We start from the raw sequence: 21,566 nt of genomic DNA, 5'->3' as shown, positions 1-21,566 counted from the left end.
AGTTTAAGCCCAAACAGATATTGATGCATTTCTTTAACCCATAGACACACGCTAACATCATGCTATAGGCTCTCTCAGCCTTAGACAGACTCCTAGATGCATAAGCAACCGTTTGCAATTTCCCAAAATCATTAGCTTGTTGCAATACACACCCAACACCATATGACGACGTATCACATGCTAGTACCAAATGCTTACATGGATCATACAACACAAGCAATTTGTTTGAGCATAACAATTTTCTCGCTTTTACAAAGGAATTTTCTTGATTTTTGCCCCATGCCCATTCGTCCCCTTTATGCAGTAAGACATGCAGTGGTTCTAACAGTGTGCTGAGACCTGGTAAGAAGTTACCAAAATAGTTCAGGAGTCCTAGAAACGACCGCAGCTTTATCACGTTCCGTGGCCACGGTGCATTCTCGATTGCCTCCATCTTCGAATCGGTGGGCCTGATGCCTACCGTGATCCTCCTCCCCAGGAACTCCACTTCAGGGGCCAGGAAAGCGCACTTCGAGCATTTTAACCTGAGTCCCACGCTGTTGAGTCGACTAAGAACCTCCTCCAGGTTCTGCAGATGCTCGCCTGTGTCCCGACCTGTAACCAAAATATTGTCCTGGAAGACCACAGTGCGTGGGTCCGACTTGCGTAAGCTTTCCATGTTTCTCTGGAATATCGCCGCCGCTCATTGAATTCCACACGGGCATCTGTTATACATGAAAAGACCTTTGTGCGTGTTGATGCAGGTGAGGCCCTTCGATGATTTCTCCAGTTCCTGCGTTATGTAGGCGGAACTCAAATCCAGCTTCGTGAACGTCTTTCCTCCCGCCAGCGTTGCAAAGAGGTCATTGACCTTTGGTAGTGGTTATCGGTCCTGCAGGGATACACGATTGATAGTTGCTTTGTAATTGCCACAGATTCTAACGGAGCTGTCTCCCTTGATAACTGGGACAATAGGACCGGCCCACTCGTTGAAGTCGATCGGTGAAATGATGCCCTCTCTTTGCAACCGGTCTAGCTCGATCTCTACTCTTTCTCTCATCATATATGGTACTGCTCTCGCCTTGTAATGGATGGGTCGTGCCCCGGAATTAGGTGGATCTGCACTTTTGCTTCTTGGAATTTGCCGATGTCTGGTTCGAAGAGCGAAGGGAACGTGTTTAAGACCTGGGCACACGAAGTGTCATCAGCGGGCGATAGCGCTCGGATGGCGTCCCAGTTCCAGCGTATCTTTCCCAGCCAGCTCCTGCCGAGCAGCATGTGACCATCACCTGGTACCACTCAGAGTGGTAGCTTGTGCACCGTTCCATCATAGGAGACCTTTATGGCAGCACTGCCAATTACAGGAATCAGTTCCTTTTTGTAACTTTTAGTTTCGTGTGAATGGGACTTAAGACTGACCTTGAGGCTTTGCTGCACCACAATTTTTTGAAAGTCTTTTTGCCCATGATGGACTGGCTCATGCCCGTGTCCAGCTCCACTGACACCGGGAATCCATTTAGTTCAACATTCCGCATTATCAGGGGACATGTAGTGGTGAATGTGTGCACCCCATGTACCTCTGCCTCCTCGGTCTGAAGCTCTGGTTCGTCGTGATCCACCGTGGATCTGTCCTCCTCTGCAACATGGTGGTTTGCAGGATTAACAGGATTTGCAGCTCACCTGCACATATGTTGGAGGTGTCCCATTGTTACACTGCTCTTGCAAACGTACCGTTTGAAGCGGCATGAATGGAAACGATGATCACCCCCGCAACGCCATTAAGTTGTCAATGGCCTTGCATTCATCACCCTTGGTGGTGGACTCTGAGACATCTGCGGACGTGCAGCTGCAGGCATGTGTGATCTGCCCTGTACGTTGTGATTTGAAAACAACATCACTTTGTTCACAGTACTTGTAGCAGCACTTGTGTGCTGAGAAATTTGATTAGTATTGTCAATGGTGGCAATGAACGCCTGGGCTATCGCTCTGGCCTTACTCAAGGTTGAGGTCTCTATAGTCAAAGGTTTGTGAAGTATGGTTTCGTGGCCAAAGTCTCTGAGCATGTGCTCCAAATGTCCTTCAAATTCACAATGTCGTGCAAGGCGTCTTAGCTCGGCGATATAACACGCCACTTTCTGGTCTTCAGATCTTTTGGAGGTGTCAAACCGGTACCTCGCCATCAGAACGCTTTCCTTTGGATCCAAATGCTCCCGGACCAGTGTGCACAAATCATCGTATGATTTCTCCGTGGGTTTCGCTAGAGTAAGCAGGTTTTTCATAAGGCCATACGTTGGTGCCCCACAGACGGTGAGGAGAATCGGCTTTCGTTTGGCAGCGTTCTCTTCTCTATCCAGCTCTTTGGCTACGAAGTATTGGTCGAGTCACTCCACAAAGATTTCCCAATCAGCTCCCTCCGAAAATATCTCCAGGATGTCCCCTGTTCACTGCCTCCTTGGATTTGCTATCTGTAGCTTGTCGCCAGTTGTTTTGTATGGAGAAAGAATCAGACTGAACACTGTGAGTTCAAAGTAAAGTGTGACCTGAGTCTTTTATTGCAGGTCTCCAGAGTGCCTCTCCAATCTGTGAGGCCTCCTTAAAAACCTGTGCACCCAAGGGATTATGGGATCCCTTGGGACTCCAGAGGATGTGCTGTCTGGTGGCTGTGCAGAGTATATACAAGTTTACATATATAACAAATGTCTTGCGCTATTCTGTAACATTTCTAGAGTGCGGTCAGCTCAGGATTAGAACTGCCCTAAAAATGTTGTTCAATTGACTTAACTAAAGTGTTACCAACACAAATCAGGCACTTAAAAAAAAAACTTCCCTGCCACAAACCGCTGGAGTGGAGCTACATTACAGGACAAACAGGAATCTGTTCAACCTCCGCCGCCTCCAGACCAGATCCAAGGTCGTCCCATCCTCCGTCACTGAATTACAGTACACAGACGATGCTTACATCTGTGCACACTCGGAGGCTAAACTCCAAGCCATCATCAACACCTTCATCGAGGCATACGAGAGCATGGGCCTTAAACTAAACATCCGTAAGACAAAGGTCCTCTACCAACCTGGCCCCGCCACACAGCACTGCCCCCCGGTTATTAAAATCCATGACGAGGCCTTGGACAATGTGGACCATTTTCCATACATTGGGAGCTTACTGTCAACAAGGGCAGACATCGACAACGAGGTCCAACACTACCTTCAGTGCAGCCTTCGGTCACCTGAGGAAGAGGGTGTTTGAAGACCAGGACCTCAAACCTGACACCAAGCTCATGGTCTACAGAGCAGTGGTGATACCCGGCTCCTATATGGCTCAGAGACATGGACTATGTATAGCAGGCACCTCAAAACACTGGAGAAGTACCACCAACATTGACTCCACAAGATCCTGCAAATCCATTGGCAGGATAGGCGCATCAACGTCAGTGTTCTCACTCAGGCCAACATCCCCTGCATCGAAGCATTGACCTCGCTGATCAGTTGGTTTTAAATTTTAAACTGAATCCAAATTGTCAAGGTGAGATTTGATCAGCAGTAGTTCCTCCTATCGTTACCTGGCTGCTTTCTCCATCTCTTCAGCCTGTCTTCCCCTTGCTGTGCAGCACTTGGCCCAAGTTGCTGCTGTTTGTATCAATCTTGTTTTATATTTCCCAGCCTCTCTCTGCGCTCAGCTCTAACACGTGTTCCAGCCTTCAGGCTTCAAAATGCTTCCAATTTCAGTTGCAATCTTGGAAATCCCATCGGTCTCACTTGCTGATTTCTCGTCTCTCACTAGAATGTTGTTGCTCTGAGCCCCATGACCTCCTGAATACTCTCTTCATTGGCCTAGAACAATATTGCACTAGATCTCAACTTCCAAAGCTGTCACTTATTGGTCTAATGAAGAGTTGGATAATAGAGACAAGTATCTATCGGATAAACAATTGGAGACTTGCTCACAGTGTTTTGAGCTTCACCTGAGTTTTGTCCATACTGAAATTCAGAGGTTATTCTCAACTTGCCTACAACACATGAACACGGGCGTGTCAGTCCATCTTTTCCTTACTTCTTCCTTCAATAGTGTTCCACCTTTGATGTGCTTTCTGAGCCTGTTGTTTCCTGTTGATCCCACAGTGTTCTGATCCGATGAGGAACGGAAGATATCCATGGAGCCCCAGCACCATCCTTCCCTGACCAGATTTGTGGAAACATTAGTAACTCTCAGCTCAGAAATATTTACTGGACATCGTGTTCTAACAGAAAACATTCACCACTCTCGTTGCCTCTTTCCATTTGTGCTTTTCCCGTGGACAGTCAAACATCAAGAGAGATTAATCATTCGCAAACACAGGAAAAAACTGATATTCTCTTCACACCAGTGGGACAATGTCTAGACAACCAACACTGCACACATTGTTTCTCTCTCTCTTCGCGCAATCCTTCCAATCCCTTCAGCTTGACACAAACGTCCTGCCCTTTACCCTCTGCGGATAGACCAGATTACCACAGCACATGTAAAATACATGGAATGTACTGGTACAAATAGGTGCCTCCTCAGATATTTAAGACATTAACGAAAACACACTCAGTTAACCATCATTTCAAGTTTGCATGAATCTAATAATAGGGGTGAGACAAACCTAATATAAAGGGACCTGGATAGGTGTGCTGCTGGTGGAAAATGGCATTTAATGTGGGAAATACAAGAGAATGAGACTAGGGTGGAGAAATCAACAGTGGGAATATAAACTTAATAGTTCTAGGCCACAAGCCAGCAACACAGTAGATGCGTCTGGGGATCCCGGAAGCGGATAGCGTGGAGATTTTACACATGATTGAGATAGATATCGGCGTCTGGGTGACTGAGAACTTTTAGTATCAGGGATCAGTCAGATGGACTCAGTGAGTAGCACTCTCATCTCACAGACAGAAAATTATGGGTTTGAGTCCCCACTTCAGAGAATTGAGCACAAAATCTCGGCTGATACTACAGTGCAGAAATGAGGGCATGTTGCACCGATGGAGATGCCATCTTTTGGATGAAATGTTGAACCGAGGCTTCGTCTGCCCTCTCAGGTGGACAGAAAAGATCCCATGGTCTCACGACACTATATCGAAGAAGAGCAGGGGAGTTATTCTGCCCAATATTTATTCCTCAAACACCATCACTGAAAACAGATTATGTGTTCATGATCACATTGCTATTTGTGGGACCTTGCTGTGTGCAAATTGGCTCTGCATTTCCTCCAACAGTGACTGTGCTTCAAAAAGTACTTCATTGGCTGCAAAGCACTTTGGGACATCCTGAGATCATGAATGGCGCTATATAAATGCAAGGCTTTCTTTTTGGACTACAGTCTGTCTCATTGTTACTGCAATTTCATGGTAACAAAACAAGATCTGAACATCCCACGGTCCCCTCCACATTCAAGCTCCTGTGTGCACAGGTGCTCACTAAACTTGGAAGTGATGGAGTATCTGAGCACTTGTGTTTGACACATTCATCACAAGCACTTTCCATTCAAAGGACCCACTGTCGGTTGCTTAGCACACTCACTGATCTGTTTGGATGTTGCATCAAACCCGCAGATACCTGCAAATGACCAACGCTCAGAACCATCCAGAATTATTGAAAAGACGCTGACTTGCAAACAATAGAGGATGTCAAGGTGGCCATTAACTGGTCCAGGCAGAGCATGGTCGATGAGGTGTTTTCTCTGTCTGCCTGCCTCTCTTCTGCGGCTATGTCCGTGCCCGGGTGTCCCTGGAGAGGGAGCATGCTGTGTCTACTGGTATGCTGGAGGCTTTCTGTGACCGGTGGTCACCAGAGGGACTGGAGTGCAGTGTGGATAAAGGGAACAAAATTAAAATTTTTAAGGTTTTTATGTTAGTTTTGTCATAAATTTGGAACTTATTGTTTATTCCCCCTTTATAAAGGGGGCACTTATGGTTTAAATGTTTCCGATAGCTGATTTAATCATCCCAATTAGGGCAGTAGGCCCAGCTGCGAGTCGGCATGGGCCTCTTCTCTGCTGTAACCATTCTATGATTCTATGAATTGATTAGCCTAAAGAGTAGAGGATTCAATTAAATCTTTGATTCTGGATATTTGGTGTTTGAGTAAAGTTAGCATAATTGGGATCCTCATTGAGTTGTCAGCCAATGATGCTCATTCTTCAAAGATTTGATTGGCTCTGGGAGTCCATCCCCCTCCTCCCTTTATTTGATTGGTTCTCTGACAGGCTGCAACTTCTGATTGGGTAATGAGGAATGTCACTCATTATCGAGGCTGCCTCGCTTGGATTATCCTTCAGTATAAATACAGGAGTTTGAGTTTATCTGAAGCTTAGTTTTGTGTTTCATCAAAGTTACGATTTCTTTTTAAAAAAATTCATCAAGGTGGTTTCTCCAGTGTGGTAGAACTACCACCAAGACTGTGCAGATGCTGTCAACAAGCAGATCAACAGGGAGCTCTATTCCTCCTATGTTTAACTCTCTATGGTGAGTTTTGCATTTTAGACCACTTCACAATGGAGACTATGTAATGTGAATTTACTAAATTCTGTGTTGTATCCAGCCCACCTACTCTGAGTATCTTGACTCTTAATGACTCACTTTCCTGGGTGCTTTTGAACTTGTTGTTGAAGTTTATTTGGAATACATTCTGCACTCAATGCATGGAATTTAGAATTTGTGTCCTCATTCTAAATCACTCCATTGAATTTCTGTACCTTGCCTTTTCAATGGGGGATGTAATCATAAAATTAGAGCTAGCCCGTTTAGGTGGAAATCAAATTAGTATTTCCTGCAAGTGTGGTGGAAATCTGGAACACTTTCTTTCCCATCTCCCTCAAATTTTAAAGAAGACTTTGATGCTAGGCTGTAGTTTTTGTTGGGTATGGGTATGAAAAGATTGTTTCCATGACAGTATATACCAGTTCCTTGAGATTTTGGACCCTTGAAATATAAAGCAAAACATTGAGGTTGAAGTTATGTACTGTACACGACACCCAAATACTCTTCTGATGCCTCTGCAGTCCTTCTACTTTGACTGGGATGTTGTTGCCCTGGATCACTTTGCCGAGTTCTTCAAGAGGCAGTCACATGAGGAATGTGAGCATGCTGAGAAACTGATGAAATTCCAGAATCGCCGTGGAGGACGGATCATCTTGGCGGACATCAAGGTTGGATTTGATAATGGAGTGGCCTTGTCTCTGGCTCCCCTTAGACTGATTGTTCCCAATACATGCTAAAGCAATTGGTTCCAATTTACATCACGGGCCAAACTGGTCTTTGTAGTGATTATATTCCAACAAACCTCCTCCCACCTTGCTTTATCAGCATATCATTTGATTCCTTTCTCCCCATGCACTTGCCTTGCTTCCCCTTCAATATATCTGAGCTATTTGCCTCATCAATATAACTGCAGTGTTTGTGATAGCAAAACTTAATGGCAATTTGATAACATACAGGTTCATGATAAAGTAGACTTTTGATTGCACTCTGAATTTCCTTCAATACATTACAATGTTTGTTTAATCCATTCTATGTTCAATGTAGAATTTTCTTTCTTTCCAGAAACCAGAGCAGGCTGAGTGGAGCAATGGTCTGGAGATGATGCAGAGAGCTCTGCAGATGGAGAAGAATGTGAACCAGAGTCTGCTGGATCTGCACACACTCTCCACTGGGAGGACAGATCCTCATGTGAGTTCTTAATGATTTAATGTTGTCTTTTGGGTAAGTTGGAGGTTGCGGAACCTAGCTCTGCTTGGGCCTACTTAAAAAATCTCCATGCCCAATAGCTTTGTGCAAGTGTCTCATTGGCTTTTGTGTGGGAATGGATGAGGAAGTTGGCTGACTGTTAAATGTGTCCCAGGATCTGAGCACATTGTGCAATAAGTTTAACCTAATGATGCAGTAATTCCATCAATCTCAATTGCACCACTTGACTATCCTCCAGTTCAAGAGGATTAAAATCCAAGCTCCTGAAGGGGAAGCTGACATTCCTTGATATCTGCTGCTGGACATAACTAGTTTCCCTCTTTCAGTTGTGTGACTTCCTGGAGACCCACTACTTGGATGAACAAGTGAAGATGATCAAGAAGCTCGGAGATCACATCACCAACCTGAAGAGACTGGGAGCCCCTGAGAATGGCCTGGGAGAGTACCTGTTTGACAAGCACACCCTGGGGGAGAGTGACTGAATTGACCTGAGATCAAGCAATTGTGTACAGTATTTGTATAATTAAAAACATCATTTAGGGAATGATAGCTTCTGACTTTGTACAAAGAGCTGTGAGACCTGGGTGCTTGATGTGAAATGTAAATAAACTGTTCAACATTGGACTGGGTTTTGTCTCCTTGTATGTTTTTGAGTGGATGAAAAATGAACAATTAACTTGTTTTGCATCAGACAAGAATTACACTTGAGTTGTGCAATAGTGTGATGGGATTCAACCCCATGCAATTTGTTTTTCATCTGGTGTAAAGGTCATGTAAGTCGCATATTTAGACATCTGTTGCAAGGTCTAAAATGTTAATGGTATGAACAGCCACATAAGATATTGACTGAGGGACAAAGCATGGTCAGATAGGATTTAGAGAGGGAACAGTAGAGCTTGGGACCTAGACAGTGGAATTAAAAAAAAAAAAAAACCTGTTCCCACTAGTGCATTTGCTCTGCCCTTACATAAATGACTACTCAATACAGCAAAATCCCAGTTGCTGTAACATGTTTATACTCGGACCATTTCTCAGTAAATCAGAGTTGTGTGAAGTTTTGTTTGAACAATGTGAATCTGGTTTGTGGCTGTCGTTTGAGAAACAACTCTGCTAGTGTTGTATGAGGAGTATTTTATGTAATTAGAAAATTAATGAATTTGTGGTCCAATGACAACTGTAATTTCTTTGGATTTGGACCCGACATTGGTTTGATGAGGGCATATTTTGCAATTTGTACTGCGCTCGGCTGTACCATTTGATGCAGTGTGGTATGGTGCAACTTTAATATGGTTCTCACCATTTTTGCTTGTGAATTGTGCAAATTCTTAGCAGACACAATTTCTTCTGGGAGGCCAAATGAAGAAAATAATCTTTGCAAAATGTCTATTTTCTGCATTGGCAACACCTTGACCCACTTTGAATGGCTAACAATCGCAATGCACGATTGGTATCTTTCTAGCTCAGCAACTTTGATATGAAACCTTTGCCATACCCTGGCAGGTCATTGCCATGGCTATAATGGTACTGATGGTGGTTTCTTGCTTGTTGATTGACAAGTTGTACACTGATTGACGATGCACTCAATATCTTTATCTAGAGCTGACCACCATAAGTAACTACGTGCAAAACATTGTCAAGCGCATTACCACGTGCTGGTCATGAAGATCTAATAATTTGGACCTGAATTTAGTTAATCTTTTATCGAAACAATCTTTATTGACTGATAATTCATTCCTATGAAGAATAGATGAATAACATTGTCAGTTACCTGGTTTGGCCAGCCATTTGCGATGTAATCATACACCTTTGACATAACTGGGTCATGTTTGGTTGCTCTAACAATCTCTCCAACTGTGACTGGCATTCATCAATGTTTGAAAAATCGAGTTCCATTATTTGAAAGGGCTGCTCCTCAAATTCTGGTTGCACTTCAGTCCCACACTCCTGAACTTTGGACACCCTGTGCGGAGGGAAGTGGGCAGGTCGGAAGGCCTCCTCGTCGGACTGCTCCTGGGAATGGCCAAGGAGACCATCAGCTGGTCCAGTCAGGGGATCGTTCAGCCAGACTGCCTGCCTCTTCTGCGGTTACATCCAAGCCAGGGTGTCCCTGGAGATGGAGCATGCAATGTCCATCGGTACGCTCGCGGCCTTCCATGAGAGGTGGGCGCCAGAGGGACTCGAGTGCATCATCACCCTGGCAACCAAATTTTAATTTGAATATTATTGCTTAAAGTTAAATTTGTCTATGTTTCTCAGTTTTAGTGCCCCCGCCACCCTTTTCGCCAGGGGGCAATTATTTGTGTTTTGGTGCCCTTGGGGCGGGGGGGGGGACATTTTGGAGTATGCCCCCCGCTTTAATCAGGGGGCACTTGATTATTGTCTTCAACTAAAATAGTTGTCTGAAAAATCGAATGATTTGTCCCTATCGGGCGTAACTTGTGATGGGGAAGGCAATCTAGATATAGCATCAAGATTACTGTGATCAGCTGATCATCTGTATTCAATATCATATGTATATGTGGACAAAATCAAAACCCAACTCAGCATTTGGGCTGGAGCTAATGTTGGAACTGGGGACTTTGGATAGAGGATTGCTGTCAGAGACATATGGTCTGTAACGATGGTAAACTTACAACCGTACAAGTATTTGTGGAACTTCTTGACCCCAAAAAGTAATGCCAAACCTTCCCTTTCGATTTGCGCATAATTACGGTCACTGGCACTGAGAATGCATGAAGCAAAAGCAATTGGTCCCTCCTCCACACTATGTCGTATAACTATTTTAAGTGAAACCATAAATCATGTGACCGTCCCCCTTAAAAGGGGGCACTAGAACCGACAAATAAACAAATGAAACTTTGGCCGTTAAACAAATCAGTTTAAAATTTTGTTGCCTCCGGTCCCTATCTCTCATGGAAGACCGTGAGCGTACCGGCAGACAATGCGTGCTCCATCTCCAGGGACACCGTAGCTTGAACCATGATGTAGTACATCAGAGATCACTGCCTCAACTCCATATGGAGAAGCGTCACATGCTAGCTTGATCTCCTTAGATACGTTAAAGTGAACTAACACGGTGCTGTCTACCAATTGTCTTTTACACTCCTTGAATGCTGTGTCGCATTCTTCTGACAACTTCCAATGGACCTGTTTTTTCACTAGATCATTCACTGGATGTAACACTGTAGCCAAATTTGATAGGAACTTCCCATAATCATTCAAAAGACCCAAAAATGATCGAAGTTCAGTGACATTCTTGGGGAGTGGGTGCATTTCTGATTGCATCCCTTGGTTGGATGTAAACCATCTTTGTCTACTCCACCCTAAGTACTCCACTGAGTTTTGAAATAACTCACACATGCAAGCAGTCACTTCTACTCAGTGCTTCTCTAGCCATTTGAGGACTTAATTCAATATGTTATGAATTTGCCTGTTTGGTGATGAAATTAGTATGTATTGTAAAAACCCCTCCAATACCTTGCAAAATCTGGTTCATCATCCCTGAGAATATGGCAGGGGTGGAAAAAACACCAAATTGTAGCCTATTAAATTGATATAGGCCAAGATGAGTATTTATATTCAAGCATGACTTACATAAGAACATAAGAACATAAGAAATAGAGACAGGAGTAGGCCATATGGCCCCCGAGCCTGCTCCGCCATTCAATAAGATCATGGCTGATCTGATCATGGACTCATCTCCACTTCCCAGACTGCTCCCCATAACCCCTTATCCCCTTATTGTTTAAGAAACTGTCTATTTCTGTCTCAACATTTATTCAATGTCCCAACTTCCACAGTTCTCTGAGGCAGTGCATTCCACAGATCTACAACCCTCTAAGAGAAGAAATTTCTCCTCCTCTCAGTTTTAAATGGGCGTCCCCTTATTCTAAGTTCACGACCTCTAGTTCTAGTCTCCCTCCTCAATGGAAACATCCTTTCTGCATCCACCTTGTCAAGCCCCCTCATAATCTTATCTGTTTTGATAAGATCACCTCTCATTCTTCTGAATTCCAATGAGTAGAGGCCCAACCTGCTCATAAGTCAACCCCCTCATCTCTGGAATCAACCTAGTGAACCCTCTCTGAACTGCCTCCAAAGTAAATATGGAAATGAAAACTGCACGCAGTATTCCAGGTGTGGCCTCACCAATATCCTGCATAGCTGTAGCATGACTTCCCTGCTTTTATACTCCATCCCGTTTGCAATAAAGGCCAAGATTCCATTGGCCTTCCTGGTCACTTGCTGTACCTGCATACTATCCTTTTGTGTTTCATGCACAAGTACCCCCCAGGTCCCGTTGTATTGCAGCACTTTGCAATCATTCCCCACTTAAATAATGACTTGTACTTTGATTTTTTTCTGCCAACGTACATGACCTCACACTTTCCAACATTATATTCCATCTGCCAAATTTTGGCCCACTCACTGAGCCTGCCTACGTCCTTTTGCAGATTTTTTGTGTCCTCCTCACACATTGCTTTTCCTCCCATCTTTGTATCATCAGAAAACTTGGCTACGTTACACTCAGTCCCTTCTTCCAAGTCGTTAATATAGATTGCAAATAGTTGGGGTCCCAGCACTGATCCCTGCGGCACCCCACTAGTTACTGGTTGCCAACCAGAGAATGAACCATTTATCCTGACTCTCTGTTTTCTGTTGGTTAGCCAATCATCTATCCATGCTAATATATTACCCCCAACCCGATGAACTTTTATCTTGTGCAGTAACCTTTTTAGTGACACCTTGTCAAATGCCTTCTGGAAGTTCAAATACACCACGTCCACTGGTTCCCCTTTATCCACCCTGTTCGTTAAATCCTCAAAGAATTCAGCAAATTTATCAAACATGATTTCCCCTTCATAAATCCATGCTGACTCTGCCGGACCGAATTTTGCTTTTCCAAATGTCCTAATACTGCTTCTTTAATAATGGACTCCAACATTTTCCCAACCACAGATGTTAGGCTAACTGGTCTATAGTTTCCTCCTCTTTGTCTGCCTCTTTTTTTACATAGGGGCGTTACATTTGCAGTTTTCCAATCTGCTGGGACCTTTCAAGACTCCAGGGAATTTTGGTAAATTACAACCAATGTCTCCACACTCCCTGCCACTACTTTTCTTAAAACGCTAAGATACAAGCCTTGAGGTCCATGGGATTTATCTGCCTTTAGTCCCATTATCTTACTGAGTACCATCTCCTTAGTGATTGTGTTAAGTTCCTCCCCGAATATAGCCCCTTGACTATCCACTGTTGGGATATTGTTAGTGTCCTCTACCGTAAAGACTGATACAAAATATTTGTTCAGTTTCTGACATCTTCATGTTCCCCATTACTAATTCCCCTGTCTCGTCCTCTACAGGACCAACATTTACTTTAGCCACTCTTTTCCATTTTATATACCTGTTATATATGTGGACTTATATTTCCTCTGTACTGCTCCCAGACGGCTCATTCCCCAGAGTCCCAAGGGACCCCATAGTCCCTTGGGAGCACAGGTATTTAAGAAGTCATCACAGGTTGGAGAGGCACTCGGCACACCAGCAATAAAAGACTAAGGTCACACAGGAGTTCGAGCAGGCGGGAGTTCAAACAGCCAGCGGCCTATAAAGGCCCAACAGTCGGGAGTCCGGGGAGATCGAACAGGAGGCGGGAGTTTGAGGAGGAGGCCAGCCGGTGAGGCAGTCAGAGAGGCTCAGCCGGTGCAGCTGCAGCAGGGGCAGGAGGTAAACAAAGAAGTAGAAGGAAATCGAAAGGTGACGTTACAGCCAAGAGGGTAAGTGTTTGGCTGGTGATTGGTGAGTAGTTTTTCTTTTATTTTCCTTATCAGTAGGTAAGCTTTATCATTGTTGTTACCAATTTAAGTCAATCTAGGGGTTAAGTCATCGCAGGAGAGCTCGGACACGTGTTATGCTCCTCCTGTGTTATGTTGGAACTCGGACACTTCCAGTGTCCTTGACGACGACAAGTGCGGGAAGTGTGTCCTGCTGCAACTCCTGACAGACTGCATTGCGGCACTGGAACTGCAGGTGGATTCACTCTGGAGCATCCGCGATATCGTGAATAGCACGTTTAGTGAGTTGGTCAGACAGCTGGTAAAAGATACACAGTCACAGAGGGAATGGATGACCAACAGGGAGAGCAGTGGAAGGAAGCTAGTGCAGAGGTCTCCTGCGGTCATCCCCCACCAAAACAGATACATCGTTTTGGGTATGGTTGGGGGGGATCACTCATCAGCGGAAGGCAGCAGCAGCCAAGACAATGGCACCGTGGGTGGCTCTGCTGTACAGGAGGGCAGGAAAAAGAGTGGAAGGGCAATAATGGTAGGGGATTTTATTGTAAGGGGAATAGATAGATGTTTCTGTGGCCGCAATCGAGACTCTAGGATGTTATGTTTCCTCCCTGGTGCAAGGGTCAAGGATGTCTCAGAGCGGTTGCAGGACATTTTGGAGCAGGAGGGTGAACAGCCAGTTGTCGTGGTGCATCTAGGTACCAATGATATAGGTAACAAACGAGATGAGGTCCTACAAGATGAATTTAAGGAGATAGGAGTTAAATTAAAAAGTAGGATCTCAAAGGTAGTAATCTCAGGATTGCTTCCAGTGCCACGTGCTAGTCAGAGTAGGAATCGCAGGATAGCTCAGATAAATACGTGGCTTGAGGAGTGGTGCAGAAGAGAGGGATTCAAATTCCTGGGACATTGGAACCGGTTTTGGGGGAGTTGGGACCAGTACAAACGGGACGGTCTGCACCTGTGCAGGACCGGGACCAATGTCCTAGGGGGAGTGTTTGCTAGTGCTGTTGGGGAGGAGTTAAACTAATATGGCAGGGGGATGGGAACCTATGCAGGGAGACAGAGGGAAGTAGAATGGAGGCAGAAGCAAAAGATAGAAAGAAGAAAAGTAAACATGGTGGGCAGAGAAACCCCATGCAAAATTCAAAAGGGGCCACATTACAACAAAATTCCAAAAAGGCAAAGTGTGTTAAAAAGTTAAGACTGAAGGCTCTGTGCCTCAATTCGAGGAGTATTCTTAATAAGATGGATGAATTATCTGCACTGCCAGCAATTAATGAATATGATATAATTGGCATCACGGAGACATGGCTCCAGGGTGACCAAGGCTCGGAACACAACATCCAGGGGTATTCAACATTCAGGAAGGATAGACAGAAAGGAAAATGAGGTGGGGTCGCGTTGCTGGTTAAAGAGGAAATTAACATAATAGTAAGCAAGGACAATAGCTTGAATGATGTGGAATCGGTATGGGTGGAGCTGCGGAATACCAAAGGGCAGAAAACGCTAGTGGGAGTTGTGTACAGACCACCAAACAATAGTAGTGAGGTTGGGGACAGCATCAAACAAGAAATTAGGGATGCGTGCAATAAAGGTACAGCAGTTATCATGGTACGACTTTAATCTACAGATAGATTGGACTAACCAAACTGGTAGCAAAACGGTGGAGGAGGATTTCCTGGAGTGTATTAGGGATGGTTTTCTGGACCAATATGTTGAGGAACCAACTAGAGGGCTAGCCATCCTAGACTGGTTGATGTGTAATGAGAAAGGATTAATTAGCAATCTTGTTGTGGGATGCCCCTTGGGGAAGAGTGACGATAATATGGTAGAATTCTTTATTAAGATGGAGAGTGACACAGTGACAAATTCAGAGACAAGGGTCCTGAACTTAAGGAAAGGTAACTTCAATGGTATGAGGCGTGAATTTGCGAGAATAGACTGCCAAATGTTACTTAAAGGGTTGACTTTGGATAGGCAAAGGCAAACATTTAAAGATCACATGGATGAACTTCAACAATTTTACATCCCTGTCTGGAGTAAAAATAAAACGGGGAAGGTGGCTCAACCGTGGCTAACAGAAGAAATTAACGATAGTGTTAAATCCAAGGAAGAGGCATATAAATTGACCAGAAAAAGCAGCAAACCTGAGGACTGGGAGTAATTGAGAATTCAGCAGAGGAGGACATAGAAACAAAGACAAAATGTTTAATTCAGAGGGGGGAAATAGAGTATGAGAGGAAGCCTCCGAAAACATAAAAACTGACTGCAAAAGCTTCTATAGATATCTAAAGAGAAAAAGATTAGTGAAGACAAATGTGGGTCCCTTGCAGTCAGATTCAGGTGAATTTATAATGGGGAACAAAGAAATGGCAGACCAGTTGAACAATTACTTTGGTTCTATCTTCACAAAGGAAGACACCAATAACCTTCCGGAATTACTAGGGAACTGACGGTCTAATGAGAAGGAGGAACTGATTATTAGGCGGGAAATTGTATTCGGAAAATTGATGGGATTGAAGGCAATAAATCCCCGGGGCCTGATAGTCTGCATCCTCGAGTACTTAAGGAAGTGGCCATGGAAATAGTGGATGCATTGGTGATCATTTTCCAACAGTCTATCGACTCTGGATCAGTTCCTATGGATTGGAGGGTAGCTGATGTAACACCACTTTTTTAAAAAGGTGGGAGAGAAAAAATGTGTAATTATAGACCGGTTAACCTGACATCAGTAGTGGGGAAAATGTTGGAATGAATTATTAAAGATGAAATAGCAGCACATTTGGAAAGCAGTGACAGGATTGGTCCAAGTCAGCATGGATTTATGAAAGGGAAATCATGCTTGACAAATCTTCTGGAATTTTCTGAGGATGTAACTACTAGAGTGGACAAGGGAGAACCAGTGGATGTGGTGTATTTGGACTTTCAAAAGGCTTTTGACAAGGTCCCACACAAGAAATTGGTGTGCAAAATCAAAGCACATGATATTAGGGGTAATGTACTGACGTGGATAGAGAATTAGTTGGCAGACAGGAAGCAGAGAGTTGGGATAAATGGGTCCTTTTCAGAATGGCAGGCAGTGACTAGTGGAGTGCCGCAGGGCTCAGTGCTGGGACCCCAGCTGCTTACAATATACATTAATGATTTAGATGAAGGAATTGAATGTAATATCGCCAAGTTTGCAGATGACACTAAACTGGGTGGCTGTGTGAGCTATGAGGAGGTCGCTAAAAGGCTGCAGGGTGACTTGGACAGGTTAGGTGACTGAGCAAATGCATGGCAGATGCAGTATAATGTAAATAAATGTGAGGTTATCCACTTTGGGGGCAAACACACGATGGTCGAATATTATCTGAATGGAGGCAGATTAGGAAAGGGGGAGGTGCAACGAGACTTGGGTGTCATGGTTCATCACTCATTGAAAGTTGGCATGCAGGTACAGCAGGCGGTGAAGAAGGCAAATGGTATGTTGGCCTTCATAGCTAGGGAATGTGAGTATAGGAGCAGGGAGGTCTTACTGCAGTTGTATAGGGCCTTGGTGAGGCCTCACCTGGAATATTGTGTTCAGGTTTGGTCTCCTAATCTGAGGAATGACATTCTTGCTATTGAGGGACTGCAGCGAAGGTTCACCAGACTGATTCCTGGGATGGCGGAACTGACATATGAGGAGAGACTGGAACAACTGGGCCTTTATACACTGGAGTTTAGAAGGATGAGAGGGGATCTCATAGAAACTGATGGGACTGGACAGGCTAGATGCGGGAAGAATGTTCCCAATGATGGGGAAATCTAGAACCAGGGAACACAGTCTTAGGATAAGGGGTAGGCCATTTAGGACTGTGATGAGAAGAAACTTCTTCACTCAGAGAGTTGTTAACCTGTGGATTTCCCTACCGCAGAGTTGTTGATGCCAGTTCATTAGATATATTGAAGAGAGAGTTAGATATGGCTCTTACGGCTAAAGGGATCAAGGGGTATGGAGAGAAAGCAGGAAAGGGGTACTGACGGAATGATCAGCCATGATCTTATTGAATGGTGATGCAGGCTCAAAGGGCCAAATGGCCTACTCCTGCACCTATTTTCTATATTTCTATGTTTCTATGTTTCTATGTCCCTGGAGAGGGAGCACGCGGTGCTTGTTGTATGATTGAGGCTTTCCGTGGTCAGTGGGCACGAGAGGGACTTGAGTTTTTATGTTAGTTTTCTCAGATTAGGAACATATTGTTTATTCCCCCTCATAAAGGGGCACTTATAAGTTTTTCACACTTGATTAGCCCAAAGAGTAGAAGATTCATTTAAACCTGTGATGCTGAATTTCTGAACTGTGTTTGAGGAAAGTTAGGACAATTGAGATCCTCATTGAGTTGTCAGCCAATGATGCTCATTGCTCAAACATCTGACTGGCTCTGGGAGTCCATCCCCCTCCTCCCTTTAGTTGATTGGTGCTCTGAGAGACAACAACTTCTGATTGGGTATTGAGGACTGTCACTCATCCTCTAGGCTGCCACGCCTTGGATTATCCAGCAGTTTAAATACAGGAGTTTGATGTTAGTTAAATTTCAACTTGTTGCTTCAACAAAGTTTAGATTTGTGAAAAATAATCAAAATGGTTTCTCAAGTGCATCAGAACTACCACCAGGACTGCGAGGATGCTGTCAACAAGCAGATGAACATGCAGCTCTATTCCTCCCATGTTTATCTCTCTATGCTGAGTTTTGTATTTTTGACCACTTCACAATGGAGATGATGTAATGTGAATTTACGAAATTCTGTGTTATATCCAGCCCACCGATTCTGAGTATCTTGCATCTTAATGCGTCACTTTCCTGAGCTCTCTTGAGCTTGTTGAAGTTTATTTGGAATACATTCTGCACTTAATGCATGAAATTCAGTATTTGTATCCTCATTCTAAATAACTCCATGGACTTTCTCTACTTTACCTTTGCAATGAGGGGATGTAATCTTAAAATTAGAACTAGTCTATTTAGGGGGCAAGTCAGGAAGTATTATTTCCTGAAAGTATGGTGGAAATCTGCAACACCTTTCTTTCCCGTTCCATTCCTCCTCCTCCCCCGCCACCCCCTAGCAAAAAAAGTCATTGATGTTGGGCCAAGGTTTATTATTGCATCGGGTATGAACATACAAGTTTAGTGAGACTTTGAACCCTTGAAAGAAAGCACAATATTGAGGTGATATTATGTATAGTACACGTGGTAATGCTGTTGCCCTGCGTCAGTTTTCGGAGTTCTTCAAGGAGCAGTCACACGAGGAACGTGAGCATGCTGAGACTGATGAAATTCCAGAATCGGCATGGAGGACGGATCATCTTGGCGGATATTAACGTTGGATTCAATAAAGGAGTAGCCTTCTGTCTGGCTCCCATTAGACTGAATGTTCCCATTACATTGTCAAAAAATTGGTTCCAATTTACAGCACACAAGCCATTTAGCCAAGCTGGACTGTGCTGGTTTTTATATTCCACACGACCATGCTTCCTCTAACCCGATCAGCATATTGTTCTATTCCTTTCTCCCCATGTGCTTTCCCTTAAATACATCCAAGCTATTTGTCTTATCAATATGACTCTAGTGCTTGTTATAGGTTAATGGCAATTTTATATTCTAGCAAATAGGTTCATGGAAACGTAGACTTTGATTGAAATGTTTATTTAATCTGGTGTTGGTGAACTAATAGAGTTTTCTTTCTTTCCAGAAACCAGAGCAGGATGAGTGGAGCAATGGTCTGGAGGTGATGCAGAGAGCTCTGCAGATGGAGAAGAACGTGAACCAGAGTCTGCTGGATCTGCACAAACTTGCCACTGGGAGGACAGACCCTCATGTAAGTTCTTAATAATTTAATTTGGGCTGAGACTGTGAAACCTTGTTGTCCTTAAGCCTAATTAAAAGATCTGCATGCCCAATAGCTTTGTGTTGGTGTGTCTCCATTTTATGTTGGGGAGCAGTGGGAAGGGACGTGGGAAGTTGGCCTACTGTAGACAGCAACTAGTAAATGTGTCTGTGATCGCAGGATCTCAACACCTATTGTGCAGTAAGTTTAATCTAATGATGCAGTAATTCCATCAATCTCAATTGCACCACTTGATTATCCTCCAGTTCAAGGGCATTAAAATCAAACTCTGAAGGGGAAGCTGACATTCCTTGATATTTTCTGCGGGATGTAACTAGTTTCCCTCTTTCAGTTGTGTGACTTCCTGGAGACCCACTACTAGGATGAACAAGTGAAGATGATCAAGAAGCTTGGTGATCACATCACCAACCTGAAGAGACTGGGAGCCCCTGAGAATGGCCTGGGAGAGTACCTTTTGACAAGCTCTCCCTGGGGGAGAGTGACTAAACTGACTATTGGATCAAGCTTATTGTTTAGTACTTGTATTTATATAATTGCCCTACCCCCCCAACATTCCCCCCCCCCCCACCCCCAATCCTATAGGAAATGATGATTTGTGACTTTTTACAAGAAGCTGTGAGACCTGAGATTCTGATGTGAAATGTAACATAACTGTAAATAAACTATTCAACATTGTACTGGGTTTTGTCTCTTTCGCATGTTTGAAAAATAAGCAACCATTCAATCAATCAACATTATGTGGTTTACATAAAATAAGAATTACACTGAGCTGTGCAACAGTGTTATGGGATTTAGTCCTATGAAGTTTGTTTTTCCTCGGTTGTAATGGCAATATATTGACTGGGATATTCAGACTTGTTTGTAAGACCTGAAACATTGAGGGGAGGGGAGGGGGTTTGGGGCGTTCAGACAATTGATTGAGTGACAAAGGATGGTCAAGGTTGGGGTTAAGGAGTGTCCTCGTGGTGGTAAGGTTTAGAGCGATAACTTGGAGGATAGGGTCTTGACAGCTAAATAAAAATACCGTTCCCACGACTCTCTTTCTCTCTCTCTCTCTCTCTCTCTCTCTCTCTCTCTCTCTCTCTCTCTCTCTTTCTCTCTCTCACTTTCTCTCTCTCACTTTCTTTCATAAATGGCAACTCAATACAGGGCATGTCTTCTGGGCACTCAATTGTGCCATTTTATTTTCGTGAAGTCCTGGATTACAGAATCATAGAAATTTAGTGTGGAAGGTGGCCATTTTTGCCCACTGTGTCCATGCCAGTCCACCACGAGCTATCCAGTCTAATTCCCCTTTCTAGCTTTGGGTCTGTAGCATTCTATTAAGTGTATCTGCCCTGAGAAGAGCTATTTGTATTAAGTTGTTGCTATAAATCCTGTTCAGTTATTACTGCAGGTAATTCAGTGATGGAACTCACCACTGCTGCTGTAGACTTTCTGTATAGCAGAAACTGCTGTACAGACCAATCTATGAGTACATTGAACTCCGGGGACTACAATTGGGTGAGGAGGGAAAATGTTAGTGACATCAGCTTGCTGACCCCGCTTCATTGGTTAGTGTGGATTCTCTCGTTCCCATGGTTCTGGGCCAGCTTCTCTTCCCCCCGCTCCCAACATGATCGAATAGCACGACCTAGGCTCACGTGAGAAACGTATAGAAGGAATATATGTGTCCTATTCCAACAAAATATATCGTTTCGGGAAGGAGTAAATGTATTTCATGAAATGCACAAATCAAAAGTCCCAAAAAGTTCAACACATTTCTCTGGAAAATCATTTGCCCCACCCCCGCACCCCATTCTGGGCCCGAAAGCCAAATCCCTCAATTCATAAACAAATGGGCTAGAAATTCACGTTTCAGCAAAAACTCTTTTTTTTTTAGGCAAAATGACCATTTTCGCATCGCTAGCAGATCGGAAATGTAATTTCTCATCGGTTAAAATTGGCGTTGCACGAGGATTCATGGCGCAAACTGCGATCCTCGCCAACTTCAGTCTGAGGCTGGCCTTGGGACGGTGGAAAACGACCAAAAAATAAATTGGAAAAAGAAAAAACTCACAACATTTACAAGACACTTATCTATCAAATCATTGAAAAAGAATTAAAAAATAAAAACTTTAACTTGCCTTTTTGCAGGTCTTCATACTTACCGATGCTGGCAGGGCTGCTATGATAGGTTTTTCCTCATCGGTATTTTGAGCACAGAATACGGGTACAG

General features: G+C 43.9%; 1 protein-coding gene across 1 annotated transcript; it reads left to right on the top strand.

The window, feature by feature from the left end:
- The first annotated feature begins 6,989 nt into the window (after positions 1-6,989).
- Positions 6,990-21,239, top strand: LOC139262670 (ferritin heavy chain B-like). Its single transcript, XM_070877821.1, has 4 exons — positions 6,990-7,148; positions 7,543-7,668; positions 19,193-19,318; positions 21,231-21,239. The coding sequence occupies exons 1-4, from the start codon at positions 6,990-6,992 to the stop codon at positions 21,237-21,239; spliced, it is 420 nt and encodes a 139-aa protein (XP_070733922.1).
- Positions 21,240-21,566: the final 327 nt, after the last annotated feature.

Source organism: Pristiophorus japonicus, chromosome 4 (assembly GCF_044704955.1).
Source record: "Pristiophorus japonicus isolate sPriJap1 chromosome 4, sPriJap1.hap1, whole genome shotgun sequence".
NCBI lineage: Eukaryota > Metazoa > Chordata > Chondrichthyes > Pristiophoridae > Pristiophorus > Pristiophorus japonicus.
This window is presented reverse-complemented; position numbering and strand designations above follow the sequence as displayed.